The 17,536-nt window shown below is 53.3% G+C and overlaps 1 protein-coding gene across 1 annotated transcript; it reads right to left on the reverse strand.

The window, feature by feature from the left end:
- Positions 1 to 32: 32 nt before the first annotated feature.
- DVL3 (dishevelled segment polarity protein 3) lies at positions 33 to 16,782 on the reverse strand. The gene is made up of 16 exons (XM_070406702.1): positions 16,547 to 16,782; positions 11,310 to 11,379; positions 10,666 to 10,787; positions 10,437 to 10,546; positions 10,111 to 10,246; positions 9,840 to 9,933; positions 9,575 to 9,644; positions 8,812 to 8,951; positions 8,540 to 8,616; positions 8,357 to 8,424; positions 8,052 to 8,201; positions 7,330 to 7,461; positions 6,991 to 7,158; positions 3,186 to 3,401; positions 2,681 to 3,091; positions 33 to 1,852 (listed from the first exon to the last, which is right to left on the reverse strand). The coding sequence occupies exons 1-16, from the start codon at positions 16,705 to 16,707 to the stop codon at positions 1,821 to 1,823; spliced, it is 2,157 nt and encodes a 718-aa protein (XP_070262803.1). The 5' UTR covers positions 16,708 to 16,782; the 3' UTR covers positions 33 to 1,820.
- Positions 16,783 to 17,536: the final 754 nt, after the last annotated feature.

Genomic DNA, 17,536 nt, shown 5'->3' on the forward strand with positions numbered 1-17,536 from the left:
AATCCTTACCAATTTAGAGCAAATAATAATAATAATAATAATAATAATAGCTACCATTTATTGAGCACCTATTCTACTTTGTGCCAGGCACTGTGCTAGGCACTTTTCGTACAATATCTAATTTAAATCCTCACAACAACCCTGTGAGGTAGGTATTATTATCGTCATTTTACATGTGAGGGAACTGAGGCTCAGAGAGATTAAATCTCTCCTATCACACAACCAAAAAGTAGTAGAGCTGGGATTCAAACCCAGAACAACTTGACTCCAAATCTCATGCTCCTGTGAACTAGAGCAGAGGCAGAGGGGAGAAGGGCTGGATTCAAGAAAGATTGTTGGAGTAGAATGGATATGATCTGCTGAACAGTAAGATTTGGGAAGGGATTTAAGTCCATAGATGTTTCTAGCTGATGAGCCTATGTAGATTGTGAAAGTAACTAGGATTGGAATTCATGAAGTGGGGGAAATGCATCGAGTCCATATGGACATGTCCATGGAGATGTCTGGTGAATAATAAAAACACAAATCTAAAGATTGGAGGGAAATTGGGGATGGAGAGATATATTTGAGAATCTCCAGCATATCAAAGGCAGGTAAGGACCTCCTGATGGATGATACCATTTGGGGAGTAAATAGGAAAGAGAAGTGGATTGAAGACAGAACACAGGGAGCACCAACACTGAAGGCATGAGCAATAGTGGAAGAATTCTCAAGAAAGTTGGACATGGCAGAGTCAGAAAAAAAAAGAGAAGTATAGGAGGCAGCCCTCCTCCCAGGTGGCTAGAGGAAGCCATGGTCTGGGTTGGGAGCAAACTAGAGCTGCTAGAAGGCAGGCAAGACTGAGTCAAATTTCCAATGTAACCTTCACTCACAAAAAAACCCAGGAAGTATTTAAATGAATGTCAAATGCCCCTTCCCTGGTTTGCCCCATAGCCTGGAATTTAGTACTTCATCTCTTGACACCCCAGTTCTGAAAATGTGGGAGCCCAAGTGAGCCAAAAGAATTTATAGAAGAGGCTTAAAGTCATAATTTGTTTAAAATAGAAAACAGGTTAAAAACAAAAACCTGGCACTCCCAGAAGTCCCCCTGCTCAGTCATGCTCTGGGGCAGTGGTTCTCAACCTTCCTAATGCCGCGACCCTTTAATACAGTTCCTCATGTTGTAGTGACCCCCAACCATAAAATTATTTTCGTTGCTACTTCATAACTGTAATTTTGCTACTGTTATGAATCGTAATGTAAATATCTGATATGCAGGATGTATTTTCATTGCTCGTGACCCACAGGTTGAGAACCACTGCTCTGGGGTATCATGGTGATGTGAAAACAGGAAAAAGTGTGCAATGCAGGGGGCAAGGTGAGAACAGCCTGCTCGTTGTCTGGGGAGTCCTCTGATGAGCCCCACATATGGGCTTTATCCAGGTAGGATGATGATAGGGACATGTGGGGGAGGCTTAAGGGCTATGAGGAAGGGGAGGAAGGATAGAGGTAAGTCAGGGGACCAGCCCCACAACCTGGGAAAAAACTGGGAGAGAGAGGCCAGCCCTCTGGGCAGGGACCAGCCCTGAGGCTTAAGTGGACTTGCATAGGCACCTGTGTGTGTGCACGTGTGTGAAAGAGAAAGAGAGAGCATATACACTCTCTGGAAAGGCGAACAGTCCCTCATATATGGGCAAAGGGCTGGAGCCCTCCCCAGAAGCCTAGTGACTCAACATGCTGAAGTGTGGGTGTGGGGGCTGCATATCCTCGGGAAGCCCTGAGGGGCTGTTGAAGCAGGGTTCCTGGTTTCCTCGGAGGCTGGGCCTCCCCTCGCTGGGGGCTCACAGAAAGTCAAACAGCCCGAAATTCTTGGCTGCTCCACGCCCAGGAAAAATTGGGGGAGGAAAAAAGAAAGAAAAGACATGTTTCAGGCCCAGAGGTGAGATGAGCCTGTTGGTTAGTAGGGTTAGGGGTCTGAAGGAACCAGCACACAATTGCAGGCAAGGGGTGGGGTAGAGCAGAGATCAGGAAACGAAGGCCCCCACTGGGCTCCTGGTAAGGGCCCAGTGCAGGAAGGGATAGCATGGATACTTACTAAAGGTGACCCACAACTCTAGGGTGCAAGCAGCAGGCAAGAGACGGTCAGGCAGCAGGCAAGGAACAATTAGGAGGGGCAGATGAAGCAAGTATTTTTTTGGTGTCAGTATTGCGTGTGTGGGGCAGTTCAGAGATGGGACACATGCTTGTGGCAATGAGGTTAATAGGGAGATGGCGTAGCTGAATGAATGGTGAAAGGGAACCGAGGTGGAGAAATGGTGGGGATAAGGGGCTGGGCAGGCCCTCAAGGGCACAGTTGAATTCCTGAAGTGTATGCACAGGTGAAGGGAGTCAGGAGCAGCACCAGCAAGTTGGGTCCCAGGGACATGAAGGATCCTGAGAAGTCCTGTGCAGCAGTTAGTGGGCAGAGGGACAAGCTGGGGCTGCTGGCAGGTTAGGGGCTGCAATAGCTATGTGGGTCACCCCACCCTTGCTGAGCTCAGCGAGCAGTTAGCGCGCCTGGATTTAGTTCCGTTTATTTCCCTTTCAGGTACCAAAGTAAAAAAGACTGGACAGATGGAGAGAGGGACGCAGCCAGCCAGGTTAGAGGTGGGATGGAAGTGGGGGAGGGGCCCTGCTCACATCACATCCACAAAGAACTCACTGGGGTTTCCCATGGCCATGCGGAAGGACTGTCTGCTGGCTGTCAGTTCGGGGGGCACCGAGGCCAGGTCACGGCCTGGGGGGGCTCCTGGGGGTCCCATGGCCGCGGGCGGTGGGGGCATCATCAGCATGGGGGGGCCGTAGAGAGGGGGCACGCCAGGGGGGCCGTAGCTCGGGTGCGTGTGATGGCTGCGCAGGCTGCTGGCCAGCGAGTGGTGGCTGCGGTGGCTGTGTTCGCTGGCAGCAGGCCCCGAGCGCTCGCTGGGCGCCCGCTCCCGGGGCCCCCGCAGGCTGCTGCGGGTTGTGTGGTCCGACTCGCTGCCGCTGCCACCTGACTTCGAGTCTCCAGCCTTCGGGTCTTTCTCTTTCCGCCGGTCGCTGCCGCTGCGGTTGGAGCCACTGCTCCGGCTGCCTGCAGGGGACAGGCAGGGGCAGGGTGGTGGATGTTCAAGAGCTCTCGGAGGAAGCCTGGGTCTCCTCCACCTTACTTGTCTCCTCCATCTTACCTTCACTGTGCTGACTGCTGGCACTGCCCCCGCCGTAGCTGTACCCCAGCTCCGGGAAGCCTGGGTGCGGGTTGTAGGGGTGCGGGGGTGGCGGGTACTGGTAGGGGAAAGCCATGGGCCAAGGGGCAGCCCCCGGGTGCGGCAAAGGGGCCAGTGTGTCCTGGTCAGAGGCACCGCTGGAGCCGTCGTGATCGTGGAGGGACAGGTTGGCCATGTCTGTGGAGGGCAGGAGAGGGCCAGATGTTGGGACTCCCCCATACCTTTGCACCTCTGTCAGGAGGGAGGTCCCAGCCTAGGCTGCATTGGATGCACATGAGATGACAACAGCAGTGGTAGTTTCCCACCATTATGGGAGGAGGCATAGGCTAGAGAGCTCACATTCCTTCTTAAACCCTCCCCACCACCCAGCAGAGATGGTAGAGAGGGAGCCCCTGCAGACAGTCCCAGGGAAAACCCTTCTCAGGGAGGCCCCAGTCACCATTCCTAGCCTCAATGCCAAATCCTGACACCCAACTCCCAGAAAAGCCTTTGGCAGTTTCTCCTCCTTCCTCAGTGGACTGGAAGGGACAAAACTCACTCTGTTCACTTAGGGAAGTGATTTTCAACTGGTGTGCCACCAGAATTTTTAAAACACGCAGTACCTGACTAGTGAGGGGCTCTGACCTCTTTTTCCTTAGATTGTCAAATAAAAAGAGTGGCCAACACAACAATAACCGTCCCATGTGAGTGAGTCAAAATTATACCGATCTTTTTTGTCAGGTTGACAAAACAATTTGTGTGTGGGTGTGCCACAGAATTTTAGTATTTAACTTCTATGTGCCATGAGATGAAAAAGACTGAAAATTGCTGACTTAGAGGGTAAAAGGTAGAGGAATGTAGGAGGCTGAAATCTCAGACAACGATCAGGTAGGTACTGCACACCTGCAATTCATTAGGAACAATACAAAACACTACTTCATACAAATATTACCCCAACCCTATGAAGAAGGTGCTAGGCACATTTTTTCCAGATGAAGTAAGTGCAGTCCAGAGAGGTTAAATGACCAGCCTGAGTTCAACCTAAACTGTAGGCAGAACAGAAGCTAAAAGTTGCTAACTTTTTTACATTTCCAGATGAGGAAATCAGTAAGGAGTAGGGAGCAGTTTGGTGAAATTGTGCCCTCCCCTCACCTAACACTAAAAAAAATACCCATTAAAAACCAGAATGAACATAGGGCCTTTCAGAACCTCCCCATATAGAAGGCCATTGGCCAGAATCAATTTCCTGGTGCTGCTGGGGAGAGTGGAAGTGGGGTGGGAAGGGCCCAGAAAGAGAACAAGTTAGGTGCCTCGACTGTGCTCTCCAACCCATTCCCAGGGAGGCGTGGTTCTTCATTGTATTAACATTACTTCTTTCATGACTCTGGCTCCCCCAGTAAATGTTAAGGATAAGGATGCCCCCACTAATGTTGGAACTACCTGGAAGGGAGTTTAAGGGGCCACTAGGACTAATGACCTGCCTTGGACACCCCTTACTCACACCCCATCTGTACCAGGTCCCAGAGGCCTGCCAGATATAGACTGAGCCCTTTGTTCCAAGCCCTTAAGTAAGCCAGCCCAACCTTCCAGGGGAGAAGAGATAAGGAGAGGGGGCCCAAGGGGGCTAAAGCAGCCAATGAAGTCTTCCAGCCATGCCATGAACTTGTCAAGGCCAGCAGCTAGCATGAAGGTTGGTGGTGGTGGTAGTAAGCAGGGGCCTGCCTTGGTTCATGTTCCAAGAGCTGGTGACTATTTCAGCTTCCAGGTTATCATCCCAAGGGGAGTGACTATGTGTTCCTGGGGCTACCCAGGTCCTCGGCTTTTCCCTTTGAGCTTGCCATACTCCCAGCTTAGGACACCTCAGCCAGTGAAAAGGAAAAGACCTGTTATGTCAGTATCTCCCTGAGCTGGGTCTCTGGTGCCAGGTCCATGGTTAGAAGATCCAGGAGGACCCAGGGACAAAAGGATGTCTCTTGAGCAAAAACTAGAGCTCTTCTGAAAAGCTTTATGTGTCCCTGGAAATTTGGGATCAGGGCTGATTCTGCTAAGGATGACAATACACTGGGGCCTTGACTTATAAGTTTAATTTGTTCCAAGACCGAGCTCATTAAGGAGCTCGTTAACTTAAATTACTCTATCAACTCAATGCAAAAAATCGGCCGAGAGACAGCTGGTATCTCAAAAAACTCGTTAGTTGGGACACTCCTAAGTCAAGGCCCCACTGTATCACACTTGATTGAGTCTAAGAAGCCACTGGTTGTAAGATGCACTCCAATTTCAGACACTGAAATGCGAAATAAGTGTTCATCTTAGAATCAATTAAATATATGAAGAATGGACTTTTTAAAGGGTACTTTCTGTGGGCTAAACATGGTGCTGAAAGCATTATATACATTACATCGTCCTCAAAACAGCTCTATGATATAGATTCTACTATTACTTCCACCTTACAGATCAACAAATTGAGGCATTGAGAGGCTGTGTCACTCATGTTCACACAGTAAGGGTGGTGCTAGGATTTGAACTCAGAGCTATCTAACTCCAAAACTCTGTGCATCTACTCCATGTGGCCACACTGGAACAGCTGAGGGCCAGGGACCCACCCTCCACCAGGACTTGTGCTCTGCAGAAACAGCTTTTCTGGTCCCTAGAACCTAATCTGAAGCATTTTAAGAGTTAGTTTTTGGACTCCAGCCAGCACCACTGGGCTCAGAGAAGGTTCCCTCAGGTAGAGGTGGCTGCTGGGGGAGGGTTTCAGCTCCCAACACTGAGTGATGCTGTCCTGTTTCGAAGACTCCCCTTCCAAAGGGCTTCAGAAAGAGAAGAGGGCTTCCACACAGACCTCTCCTGCTTACTAACCCTAACTGGCTTTGCACTTTTTCAGGATCAAGTCCAGCTCCTGTGATAGCTTGTAGAATCCTCTACAACAGGGGTGGAGAACCTTTTTTCTGCCAAAGGCCACTTGGATATTTATAACATCATTCACAGGCCATATAAAATTATCAACTTAAAAATTAGCCTGTTATATTTAGTCAAACATTTAATTAACTCACCCCTAATGCCTTGGCAGGGCCAGACCAAATGATTTCGAGGGCCTTATACCATCCACAGGCTGGACATTCCCCACCCCTCTCTACAACCTGGCCCTGATAGCTTCTCTAGCTCCATCCTGAAGCACAGTCCCTCCACAGAGGTCTGAGGAAGCTGTGGAAATGGGGCCTCAGACAAATCCTAGGTCCTAACCTGGTGGACCCTGCTTGATGCTGGGAAGCTAAACAGGGCCCAAGGAAAGGAACTCTGGCCTTGCTAAGACAATGTTTCTGCACCACTACATACCTGGTCAAACCCAGATGGTGGGAAGAACAAGGGCTCTGGAGCCAGAAAGACCTGGAACCATGGCCTAGTTTCTCTGCTTCTAGTAGTGAAACCTGGGGTGGACTATTTACCGTCTACATATCTCAGTTGCCTCATCTGAAAACAGGGATAGTAATCCATCTCCCCAAGGGCAGAGAGGAGGTTGTGAGGACTGAGTGACAGAGTGAGATGATGTTTTAGAAACAATCAGCATGGTGCCAGGCACTTAGAAAATGCCAGCCCCTCCAGGGGACGCAAGGCAGGTGAAGAGGCTGAACTGGCTTCTGCTTCCACCACAAAACTCTCAGGCCTTGAGCTGGGAGCCCAGCTCTGCTGCCCCCTCCCCTGGGTTCCCTGGAGTCTGCCGCCACACCCCTGGGCACCGCCCCGCTCCCAGCCAGAAGACAGGGCAAGGAAGGGGGGAGGCACGTACTGCCGCAGAGGTCACCGAAGATGTAGTAGCACTGCTCGGAGAAGGTGATCTTGTTGACAGTGTGGCGGATGAAGCCAGCTTTCAGCAGGTTGCTTGCATACTTGCGGGCTTCTCGCCGGTCAGTGAAGCCTTCCACGTTGTGGTACAGCCAGTCCACCACATCCGAGCCTGGGAGCAAAGCTACCTTTGATTGGGAGGCCCACCTTGGGCTCATCTGGCCTCACAGAAGCCATGAGGCTGGGCCTAGTTCCAGCTCAAGGAAGTTACTGGGCGCCTAGCCTATCCTGCTCCCTCACTGCCCACCACCCCATCCTTCATCCCACCATGGGGCCCTCTCACCGATGAAAGCGTTGGGGATAGTGATCTTGAGCCACATGCGGTCTCGGACCTCCAGCCCGGATTCAGGGGAAGCCATGGCTTTCACAATGGCAGCCATGTCACTGTGGATGGACAGGTGAAAGTCGTCTAGGCCTGGGTGTGGGAAGCAAAATGGTCAGGCAGAAAGGGGCTGTGGAGGTAGGCAGACGGGAGTTTGCATTCCAGTTCTACCGCCTAATAAATATGGACCAGTGTTGGACAAATTATTGACTTCTTGGACACTCAGTTTCTCCTGTAAAAATAGGGACTTTCACGTCTACTTTATAGGGATGTTTGAAGATAATTAAATAATGTAAATGAAGGTGCTTAGTATAGTGCATAACGAGTGTTATGATGATAAGAATGGCAGTCATTATTACGTGCTTACTTTATGCCACACACTGTGATAACTGCTTCACTTATATCCTCTCATTAACCCCCAGGAACCTGGTAAAGTGCACATCTTTAGTCCCATTTTACAAGAGGAAACTGAGGCTCACTGGGTGCTCAATACCAGTTCAGAACCAAACACTGTTTAGTGAGCTTCGGGTGTCCCCTGAGGGAAGCTGCAGTGTGAAGTAGCTGGAATGAGCCGAGCCCCCTCCGGCCCCTCTGCCTTTCAAGCAAGTCTCCACATGGGCCTTCATCAGTCCCTCTCACCTGGCCCTGTCTGCTGGGCCCAGGGGACAGGGTTGGACACTCACGCTCTGTGTCAGGGATGGAGCTGGTGATAGAGGAGCTGGTGGAGGTGATGGTGCTCAGGGAGGGGCTCATGCCGTAGGCAGGGAAGGTGCCAGTCATGGCTGCAGTGTGGGAGACCCAGGCCGCAGGGTCAATGGGCCGGATGGGCTCGCCTGCAGGGAGGATGAGGAGTTAGGGGCTGCCCACCCTGCCCAGTGCTGGGCCCAACAGGGTAGGTGTGAGGGTTCAGGGCAACACAGAAGGAAGGAGAGACAGAGCTCGTGTATGCCAGACACCAGTTTTAGGGCCAAGTTCCCCATCCACTTACTCCTGGGCAATGTGAAGCAACCACGTGGACTTGGGTCCCAGCACTTGGCTACAGTCAGGGTGATGGGCCTGAAAGCAAGGGTTTCCCTAGTGAGGGCAGGATGTATGGAGGCGAGACCAAGCCCCTTGCCTGATAGCCAGAAATGCCTGGCACCTCCTCCGTAATGCTTCAGCCCATCCATACCCTGGTTTGTGCACAATCTCCCGCAGTACCCGGACTGCGTCGTCATTACTCATGTTCTCAAAGTTGATCTCGTTTACCTGGGAAATAGGACCAGGAATGGGATAAGCAGCTGTGCTGGGGAGGGAGTTAGGGAAGCTTGGTGGATCAGGAGGTCTTCCCCACCAAGAAGGGGCCTCTGAATAGGGTAGAGAGGGTAGGAAGAATGAGAAGGGACGGAGGGTACATCTCCCCAACTCCCTATCTACACCACCAGCCACAGTGAACAATGGTACCTGTAACAGCATATCTCCTGGCTCGATGCGTCCATCAGCAGCCACGGCCCCACCCTTCATGATAGAGCCAATGTAGATGCCTCCGTCACCACGCTCGTTGCTTTGGCCCACAATGGAGATGCCCAAGAAGTTATACTTTTCTACAGGGAGTAATAAGACCTTGAGATGGGAGCAAGGTTCCTAACCAAATTCTGAGCCCCTTATTAGAAAGAGTGTAAAGGGATAAGAGCTAACATTTATTGAACTGGAACCAGGCACTGGGATCAGCATGCTCAATAGGCTTTCATTAATCCTTGCTGGATGTAAGGCACGGACGCTCAGTCTCATTTTACGGAGTAGACAACTGAGGTTCAGAGAATTTAAGTGACTCTTCTAAGCCATTAAATGGCAAAACCAGTATTCAAACTCATTTAAATTCCAGACAAAGTTGGGGCTCTTTTCACTACACCCAGCTATCTCTTAAAAGAGTGGGTAGGGCAGAAATCAGGGAACAAGAATGCAACAGCTAAAACATGGGAAATGGGAAGCAATCAGAAATCACTTCCTCCAGGAAGCCTTCCCTGATGCTTTTCTCTGCTTCCATAGCTGTGTGTGCTTCTCTCTGGCATAGCCCTGATCATGAGATACTGAAATAATAGTTTAGGTTTATGAAAGAGAGCTCCTTGAGGGCAGGGAACATAACTTGTGTCTCTTTAAACTCCTTGAGTCTGCCCAGTGTCTGGCATACAGTAGGCACTCAAGAGTGTTGTTTCACCAGACTCACCCATGTTGAGAGTGACCGTGATGATGTTGAGTGACATAGTGGAGTCCGTGATGCTGCTGAAGGATGAGGACTGGAATAGATAGATACTCTGAGCAGCAGGCAGGGGTGGCAGGAACTCACTGCTCTCCCCTAGCTCCTCCTCAAGGTGAGCCTTCAGCCACCACCTTCCCTCTAAGGTTCTAAACACTGACCCAAGGGGAGGGGATCTAAGGGCGGATAAGCCCTGGCCTTGCCCCACTCATCCCTAGCATCCCAGGTCCCATACCCGCTCAATCCGGGAAACCTTCTGCTTCCGCCGCCGCCGCTTGTGTCTTCTCATCAGGCGTGAGGCACTGCTCTGCTCTGTGGAGCTGCTGAACCTGTGGGGCCCACAGTCGTTCCCCACCAGGCTGACCTAGCCCTGCCCCGTAAGAGGCACTGCAGGGCCCAGGTCCCCAGCACAAAGCCCACATCCCTCCCAGGGGCCCAGTATCCTCAGGGTTCAGGGCTCCTCAGGGATCACCTGCCCACCAGTCCTCGTGAAACCAAGGCCCTACCTGCTGGTGGAGTCATCCTCCTCGGAATCAAAGAAGCTGGTGGTCTCCAACTCGCTGCTCATGAGGGTAGTCGAGCTGTCGTAACCCCCTGGTTCTCGCCGCCGCTCCCCTTTTGCAGTTCCATTTAGCCGGGTTGCTGCAGGGGATGGAGGCAGCTGGGTTCACAGTGCCCAGTGTAGGAGGGAAGGGAGGAGAGGCAGGCTAGGGGCTGCACTGGGGCCAGTCCTATTCAGAGCTCAGGAAGTTGGGCAAAGAGGTGGTCAGCTGAGTGGAAGCTGTGGGGAGGGCACAGGGATGGGGAAGGCATCTGTTCAGGGAAGACGCACTGTGCTCTGGGCCGTCCCTCCTGCGAGGCCGCTCCCGCTGGGCAGACACCAAGGAGTCCGTCTCTGTGTCATTGTCCAGGTTCTCCTGGCTGCCCCCACCAGCATGAGGGCTGCAGGGAAGATAGGACTTGGTGGAGGAGGGGGCAGGCTGGGGGCTCCCTCCCCCAGCCCTGGGCTGAGCTGACTTGGCCCTCCCCACAGGCCCTGCCTATCCTCAGGTCACACTCACTGGAAGGATGGCGGCCGGGAGTCCCCAATGCCTCCTGTGCGCTCCATGGGAGGTGGCAGCTCCGATGGGTTATCAGCACAGAAGGGAGCTGGCTCTGGGTGTGAGCCTTCAGCTGACACCAGCTGATGGGGAGAAAATGGGTAGGTAGTATGGCATGAGGGCACCAGGGAGAGTAGGATAGTTGGCTTCTGGCAGGGCATGAAGACTTGGGGAGAATGAAGCAGGGGACACGGAGGGAAAAGAGACAGGACTATGCAAGGACAGCTGACCTGAGGAGCAGACCCACTGCCAGGTGGATGGTGTCAGGGAAGCATGGGCTGGTGAAGTGGGATGGGGGCAGAGGGTAAGGGTCCAAGGCAGAGTTCAGCAGGTGACAGAAGGGAACCTGAGGCAAAGTGCCTCCAAGGGCATAGGAAACAATTTTGCCTCCTATGTATGTTTCTGTAGCCGTCTTTTCCCTTTCACACCACTCCCCCAGTTTTCACCAAGGCTATAGAATTTGGGGTAGAAACTGTTCAGTTAGAAACTCAAGGACAGTTCAGATACTGAAACAAAACCATCAGCTATAACCTTAGCGATGTCTTTCCTCCGTCCAGCCCATGGCAGGAATGTGGACGGAGGGAGGGTTGAGGAAGGATCCTTACCCAGGACACCACCCGGCCATTGAAGCAGGGCAACTTGGCATTGTCATCTGAGATCTCCTCCTTCACCACTCTGCAGGGAAAGGGAGGTTGTCAATGAGCTTTCTGGGGTAGAAATGGAGGTGTCCTCACAATCCCAATTCTCAGGGGCTTCTCCACACTAAACTGGGAATCAAACCACCAGCACCAGCCTGTTCAAACAACAGCATGGGTGGGGGTGACCCAGCTGCCTTTCTGGGGTGTTCTCTCAGTCATCAGGTGATTTGCAAATTACACCTGACAAATCGCTGTCCCCCATGAGTGCAACCACTCCCTAGAATCTCAAGAGTGCTATATCCATCCCCAGTAAGGCTTTCATGGGCTGGACTTTTTCTTTCCCTCCGACCCTAACCTAGGAAAAAGCACACCCTGATTACTGTCCTTCCCTTCTCAATTGGGAATCCTGACATTCTTCTGGGAGGTGTGGGCAAGGAATTTAAGAAAATTAGGAAAGAAAAAGGGAGAAGACATTTACTGCCGTTATGATAATAGTAACAATTGCTCTCATTTATTGAGCATGTATTATGGGCCAAGCACTAAGTGAACACTTTACTTATATCATTTCATTTACTACAGCAATGCTATATATAAGATACAGATGGGGAGACGAAGGTTCAATGGGTTCAGAAATTCACCTATAGGGACACCACTAATAAGTGCTGGAATTTGAATCCTCATCAGCCTGACTCCAAAGCCTTTATTCCTACCAATTATACCATCTTACCTCCCCACAGTGATAATATGTATTCTTCACACCAGCCTCATTGCGTAGACAATATGATCCCCATTTTATGAATAAGGAACTGAGAAACATTCAGTAACTTGTCCAAGGCCACAGAGCTAGAAGATGTCAGAGTTGAAATTCAACCCCAAGCTTGTCTGACTCTAAATCCCACACTCTTTCGACAGTATTTCACATTGTCTCCTGTACAATGACAGAGGTGATGTGGGTCTGTGTGGAAGGTGAGGTGGGGAAGGCAGTGATGTGAGGTATGGGGGGTGGGATGTGGTCACAGGCATGCAGTGAGGCAAGAAGTCAGACTATGACCACAGTTTGGGGCCAGCGAAAGAAACTGGAATAGTTTGAGGTCCCCCAGATTGCATCAAACACCCAGGAGGACAGAGCCGGAAAGATGTGATTAGGGGCAAGAGGGAGACACATGCCTGGAGCTGTGAGCAGAAAGGGAAGACACTAAGGAAGGAGGCTGTGAAGCCCAGTCTCCCTGTTCTTGAAGAAGTTCTGCCCAGAACTGGGAACGTGCTTGGCTCCTTGTGATGTTCACATTCTTGGACTCACAGCCAAGTTCGAAGGCCGAGCCTACCCTCCTCCCTCCCATCCAGCCCTGGCTCCTCCATCATTTCCAGCCCCACAACGACCCCGAGAAAGCAGCTCAAATCATCCTGCTCAGGGCCATTATGGCAGAAAGCCTGGAGACAGAACAGGCGGGAGAGAAGGGACAGAGAGGTAGCTCAGACCTGTCAGCCAGTCCAGCCACAGGACACCCTAAGCTTGCAGCCCCCTGTGGGAACTGGGGCTCAAAAGAAAAAGAGGGTGCGTGGGACACATGGCAGGGACTCTGTGACCTGCTTCAGAGAGGGTCTCCCTGTGGTGGGAAACCGTGGCTGAGTCCCCACAACCCTCTCCCCCAGCAGGCCCCACCACACAGCTCCAGCTACAGATGTTTCCTCTCTTTCTGGGGGTCACTGACAGGTCGCCAAGGCTCTGATGACTCATAACGATCAGCTGATCAGCCTCAGAAAGCCCCCCTTCCCAAGTGGAGCTAAATGGCTCAGGGTTCCACTGCACACGAGCACACACACGTGAACACACACACACACACCACACTCTCACAAACTTGGGTTTAAATTCCAATTCTGCTACTTATTAGCCCTCCCATCTTAGAGAAGTTTCTTTTTTTTTTTAGAGAAGTTTCTTAACTTCTCCAAGCCTTTGTCTCATCCTGGTAAATGGGATTTGTAAATGCCTGGCACAGTCCAGGCATACCATAAAAGCTAGTTTCTAACTTTGTGAATTTTCAGCAAGATCCATACTCTCTTTCTAATTAGAAGTAAGTTTGCAAGGGCAGGAACCAAACACATCTGCTCATCATTCACCGTTCATGCAATTAAAAAGCCTTTGCTGAGAGAGAGAGCCCAGTGAGTTTTAGATCCCGTGCTTGCCGTTGTATGAACCTCAAGAAGCATCAGACCTGGAGCCTGCCTTGTTCTCTGAGGTTACAGTCCAGTGGACAGTCCACATAAGCATATTCCAGGTGGGAAGTGGTCAGAGTGGTAAGACCAGCAGAGGTGTTCATTGGACAGACACCTGCTGAGTGATACAGATGTCAAGTCCTGGCTAGGAGCAGGTGGATGCATAAATAGGGTAAAATACCATAACTTTAAAAGCTGAACCCAAAGGACAGGAGAATGTGGACATGGAGAAGCAGGGGGAAGAAGTGTGTTCCAGACAAAGGCCCAGAGGCAGGACAGTGTGACATGGAGCAGGAGGAACATAGTTAGTGACTCTACTTCCCATGTTGCCCCTTCCCACAGCTCAAGGCCATTCTAGCATTGGGTACACTATCTCCTCAGTGGTAAAAATGCTCATTCTTCTTCCATTTCCCAAATAATTTAAGAGGGGTGGGCCTATCCTGAGCTTGACAAATACTTCTGGAGCCCTCACAAACCAGAACCTCAGAGGGTGAGCCTGGAGGGGATGCAGAGACAGCAGCCCTCGTCCTCTGACCCACCGCCCAGCTGTCAGTAGGGGTCACTGGCCGCTGCCTGACCTCCTCTTATGGGGCTAGGATAGGTGGCAGCCGTTACCTCTACAGTTTGCCAAGGCTCAGCATCTCCCTCAGAGAGGATGCATCTGTAAAATGGTGATAATAATAGTAATACCTACAACAGTGGGATTAAGGCCTTGGACTTTAGAGCCAGATTCCTGATGTTGAATCAAGCTTTGCCACTAACTAGCCAGACGGTGTGACCTGGGTAAGTTACTTCAGGTTTTTGTGCTCTGATTTCCTCATCTGTAAACTGATGGTATTACTACCTACTTCATAGGGCTGTTAAGAGAATTAAATGAGTAAAAGTTAGAAAAGCACTTAGATCAGTGCCTAGTACACTGTAAGCGCCATAAAGAGTTTGTAAAATGTGTTCGTGTACACACACACACACACACACACTCCTTTATTCCTCAGCTATTAGACATCTGCTCCTGGTAAACCTACCAGGTCTGCTCATTAATCCTTCTGGGGATAAAAACAAAATCAATCTCCAAAATCAATCTCCTCCATTTCATTTTTAGCATTGTTCTCAACCCTGTAAAAATGGCCTACTCTGATACTTTACCAAGGATGGCTCAAGTACCAGCGACATATGCAAGATGTGTTCAGGTGTTACCTGAATGCACATTGCTTAATTCAACAGTTAACATTTATTTTTAACATATCTTATAAAGAAATATAAATAGAAAATGGGTGATTTCCTATTATTGATTTGGTCAAGCTAAGAAAGAGTGAGTGGACTGACAGTGAATTTAAAGAACAATATTGTCAACAGTGAGCCGATGTAATGGGGGGCCTCCTGTGACTGCAGTGAGGCCTGGCCTGGGGGTAGGGCCGGTGCACTGGACTTCAGCTGATCTGCCCCTACCCATACCCTGAGGCAGTATCTCAGCCTCTCCTAACTCTATTCTTCTCTTACCCGGCCAAGGCATCACCCCCTCCCTCCCATCCCTTGCAGATGGATTTCATCCTTCTTCCGAATTTTCCAAAGGGGAGTCCCTAGAGAGGCCGGACCTCCAGGATCGGAAAGCAGGGGTGTCTGTCTCTGGACTGAGGCCAGGCAATATTAGACATCGGAGCTCCCCGCCCCAGGGTAAGTCTGACAACAGAAAGGAGGTTAGAAGCCGCACAGCACTTTCCACTGGAAAAGCACTTTCACACACAGGAGCTCATGGGCTCATCGAACCCTGAGTTCCAGGGGGGAAAGGTGACACAAGCATGCCAGGTGAAGGAGGGAGAGGGTGCTTGCTGCCCAGGGCCAGGAGGGCCGGGGTCCTGGGAGAGAAGCCGGCCGGCCGGCCGGACGCACGAACACTGGGGAGAAGAATGTCTTCCCTCACTCGGCGCTGGGGCCTCAGCTGAGAGCAGTGCAGGCCTCTGGCCAGGGCTGCAGAGGCTGCCTCCAGGCTTCCCCACAGGCCTCCAGGCCCAGCGCCCAGTTAGTGTGGGGGCCTTCCCCGCCCCCAGTCCCCCAGGAGTTGGGGTGTGTGTGCGGGGATGGCCAGGCTCCCCCTCCCAGGCCAGCTGCTAAGGAACCTTCCGGCTCCAACATTCCATCCCTCCTTAAAGGGGAAGTCGCCGCTTCCAAACTCGGCCTGTCCAGAGCCCACAGCTGGGGGAGGAGGGCACCAGGCCGGCAGGGAGGGGAGGTGGGCGCCGGGGGACGCTTCCCGGCCCTCCTACCCGGCTCCGAGGCCCTTTCCAAGACCACCCTCCGGAGGGAAAAGGCCCCCATCTGGGGAGGCAATCAGCACCTGGGCTAGTGCGGGCTCCTCCTTCGGGGTCAGGCGTTCTGCTCCCTTGACAACCTCCAACACACCCCGCAAGGAAACGGGGAGCAGCTAGACTCCCGGTCTGCAGGCCTGAGCGGCCAGCCTGGCGCCCGAGCACCCCTCGCCTCCCCCTCCCCGCAGTTCCCAGCCCCGCAGCACAGCGCTGGGAGGCTCGGTGCTCCAAATATGGCTCGGAGTGTGGAGCTGGGGAGAGGGAGAGGGAGAGGGCCGAGTGCCAGACACCCCGAGTCTGGGTTTAAAAGGTGGCTCCCTGGGCAGGCGGGGGTAGGGGGGTGGGGGGCTCGGGCTCTGGGACTGGGAGGAGGGGTGTGTGTGTGAGTGTGTGTGTGTGAGTGTGTGTGTCTGAGCCGCTGGTCTCAGAGGTGAGCGGGCTTCCTGGGCTGGTCCTGATTGCTCTTGGGGAGTTGGACGCCCCCCTAAACGAGAGCGAAAGGAGCGTCCCTAGAGAGGCTGGGCTCCCGGGTCTGAAACAAGCAAGGGGAGCCCAAACGGCCGAGGGCCCCCAGCACCCAGAGCAGGGCTGGGAGCCAGTGCAGCCAGGGGAGCGCCAACTGCCGAGCGGCCTCTGGAAGCCGGAGGGGCCGGGGTCCCCCGGAGGCGAGGCGGGGGCCATCCTCACCCGAAATCGTCGTCCATAGACTTGAAGAAGAACTTGTAGCTGGGCCGCTGCAGGACGCCCTTAAAGTCCGCCAAGGTGACGCGCTCGGCGGGCAGCGGCAGCTTCACCAGGTACGGCGTCTCCTGCCCGTCCAGGTGGTAGATGATCTTGGTCTCGCCCATGGCTCCGGCCTCGGGCCCGGCGGCCCGCGCGCGGCCTGCTCAGGCGGCCGGGCCGGGCCTCTCGGGCGGCGGCGGCGGCGGCGGCGCTCGGCGCGGCCCAGCGGCTCAGCCCAGCCCCGCGCCCGCCGCGCCGCCAGCTCCCTTGTTCTCCGGCCGCTCCCGGGTCCCAGCGCCGCCTGCCGCCGCCGCGGCCGCCGCTTCCGCTCCCCACGCTCCCGGCTCGGCCGGCGACGGCGACTCTTCCGGTGGCCGTGGCCCTCCCGGCTCTGGGCTGCTGCCGGCCCGCTCCCCAACTCCGGCCCCGGCGCGCCCCGCCCCGGCGCGGCCCCGCCCCCGGCCGCCGAGCCGCGCTGGCCTCGCGGCAGATGGCCGGGGCCTCGGCCGCAGACACCCCGCCCACCCGCCCGGCGGCGCGCTGGTTCCTGCTCGGGTCCCAGGCCCCCGGGGAGCCTGGCCGCGCTCGTCTAGGCCCCCAGAGACGCCAAGGCCGATCCCACCAGCATGGCCACGTTCCTGGACTCCCCGCGGTCCAGGCTCCGGACCCGGCGGGGAGGGGCTGCTCCTCTGCAGCTGGGAGGGGGGAATGCAGAGGTCGCTTTGGTCTCCAGAGGCGGGTGGGTGGCGGTTCAGACCAAGTATTCCTGGGGGGAGGTGACCTCGACATGGCCCTGTAGGGTCTGTTCAGAAACAGAGCTGCTGTCATCCAGTCTACCACATCTAGCCTGATTCCTTCTTTCATCCTCAGCACCTAAGTGCCAAGCGGTGGTTTAATAAATGGACGGAGCCCAGCCCATTTATGAAGCAGTGGTTGAGCGGCAACCTATGAACA

This window comes from Myotis yumanensis, unplaced genomic scaffold (assembly GCF_028538775.1).
Source record: "Myotis yumanensis isolate MYYU_CA2020_CCGP unplaced genomic scaffold, mMyoYum1.0.hap1 SCAF_2, whole genome shotgun sequence".
Lineage (NCBI taxonomy): Eukaryota > Metazoa > Chordata > Mammalia > Chiroptera > Vespertilionidae > Myotis > Myotis yumanensis.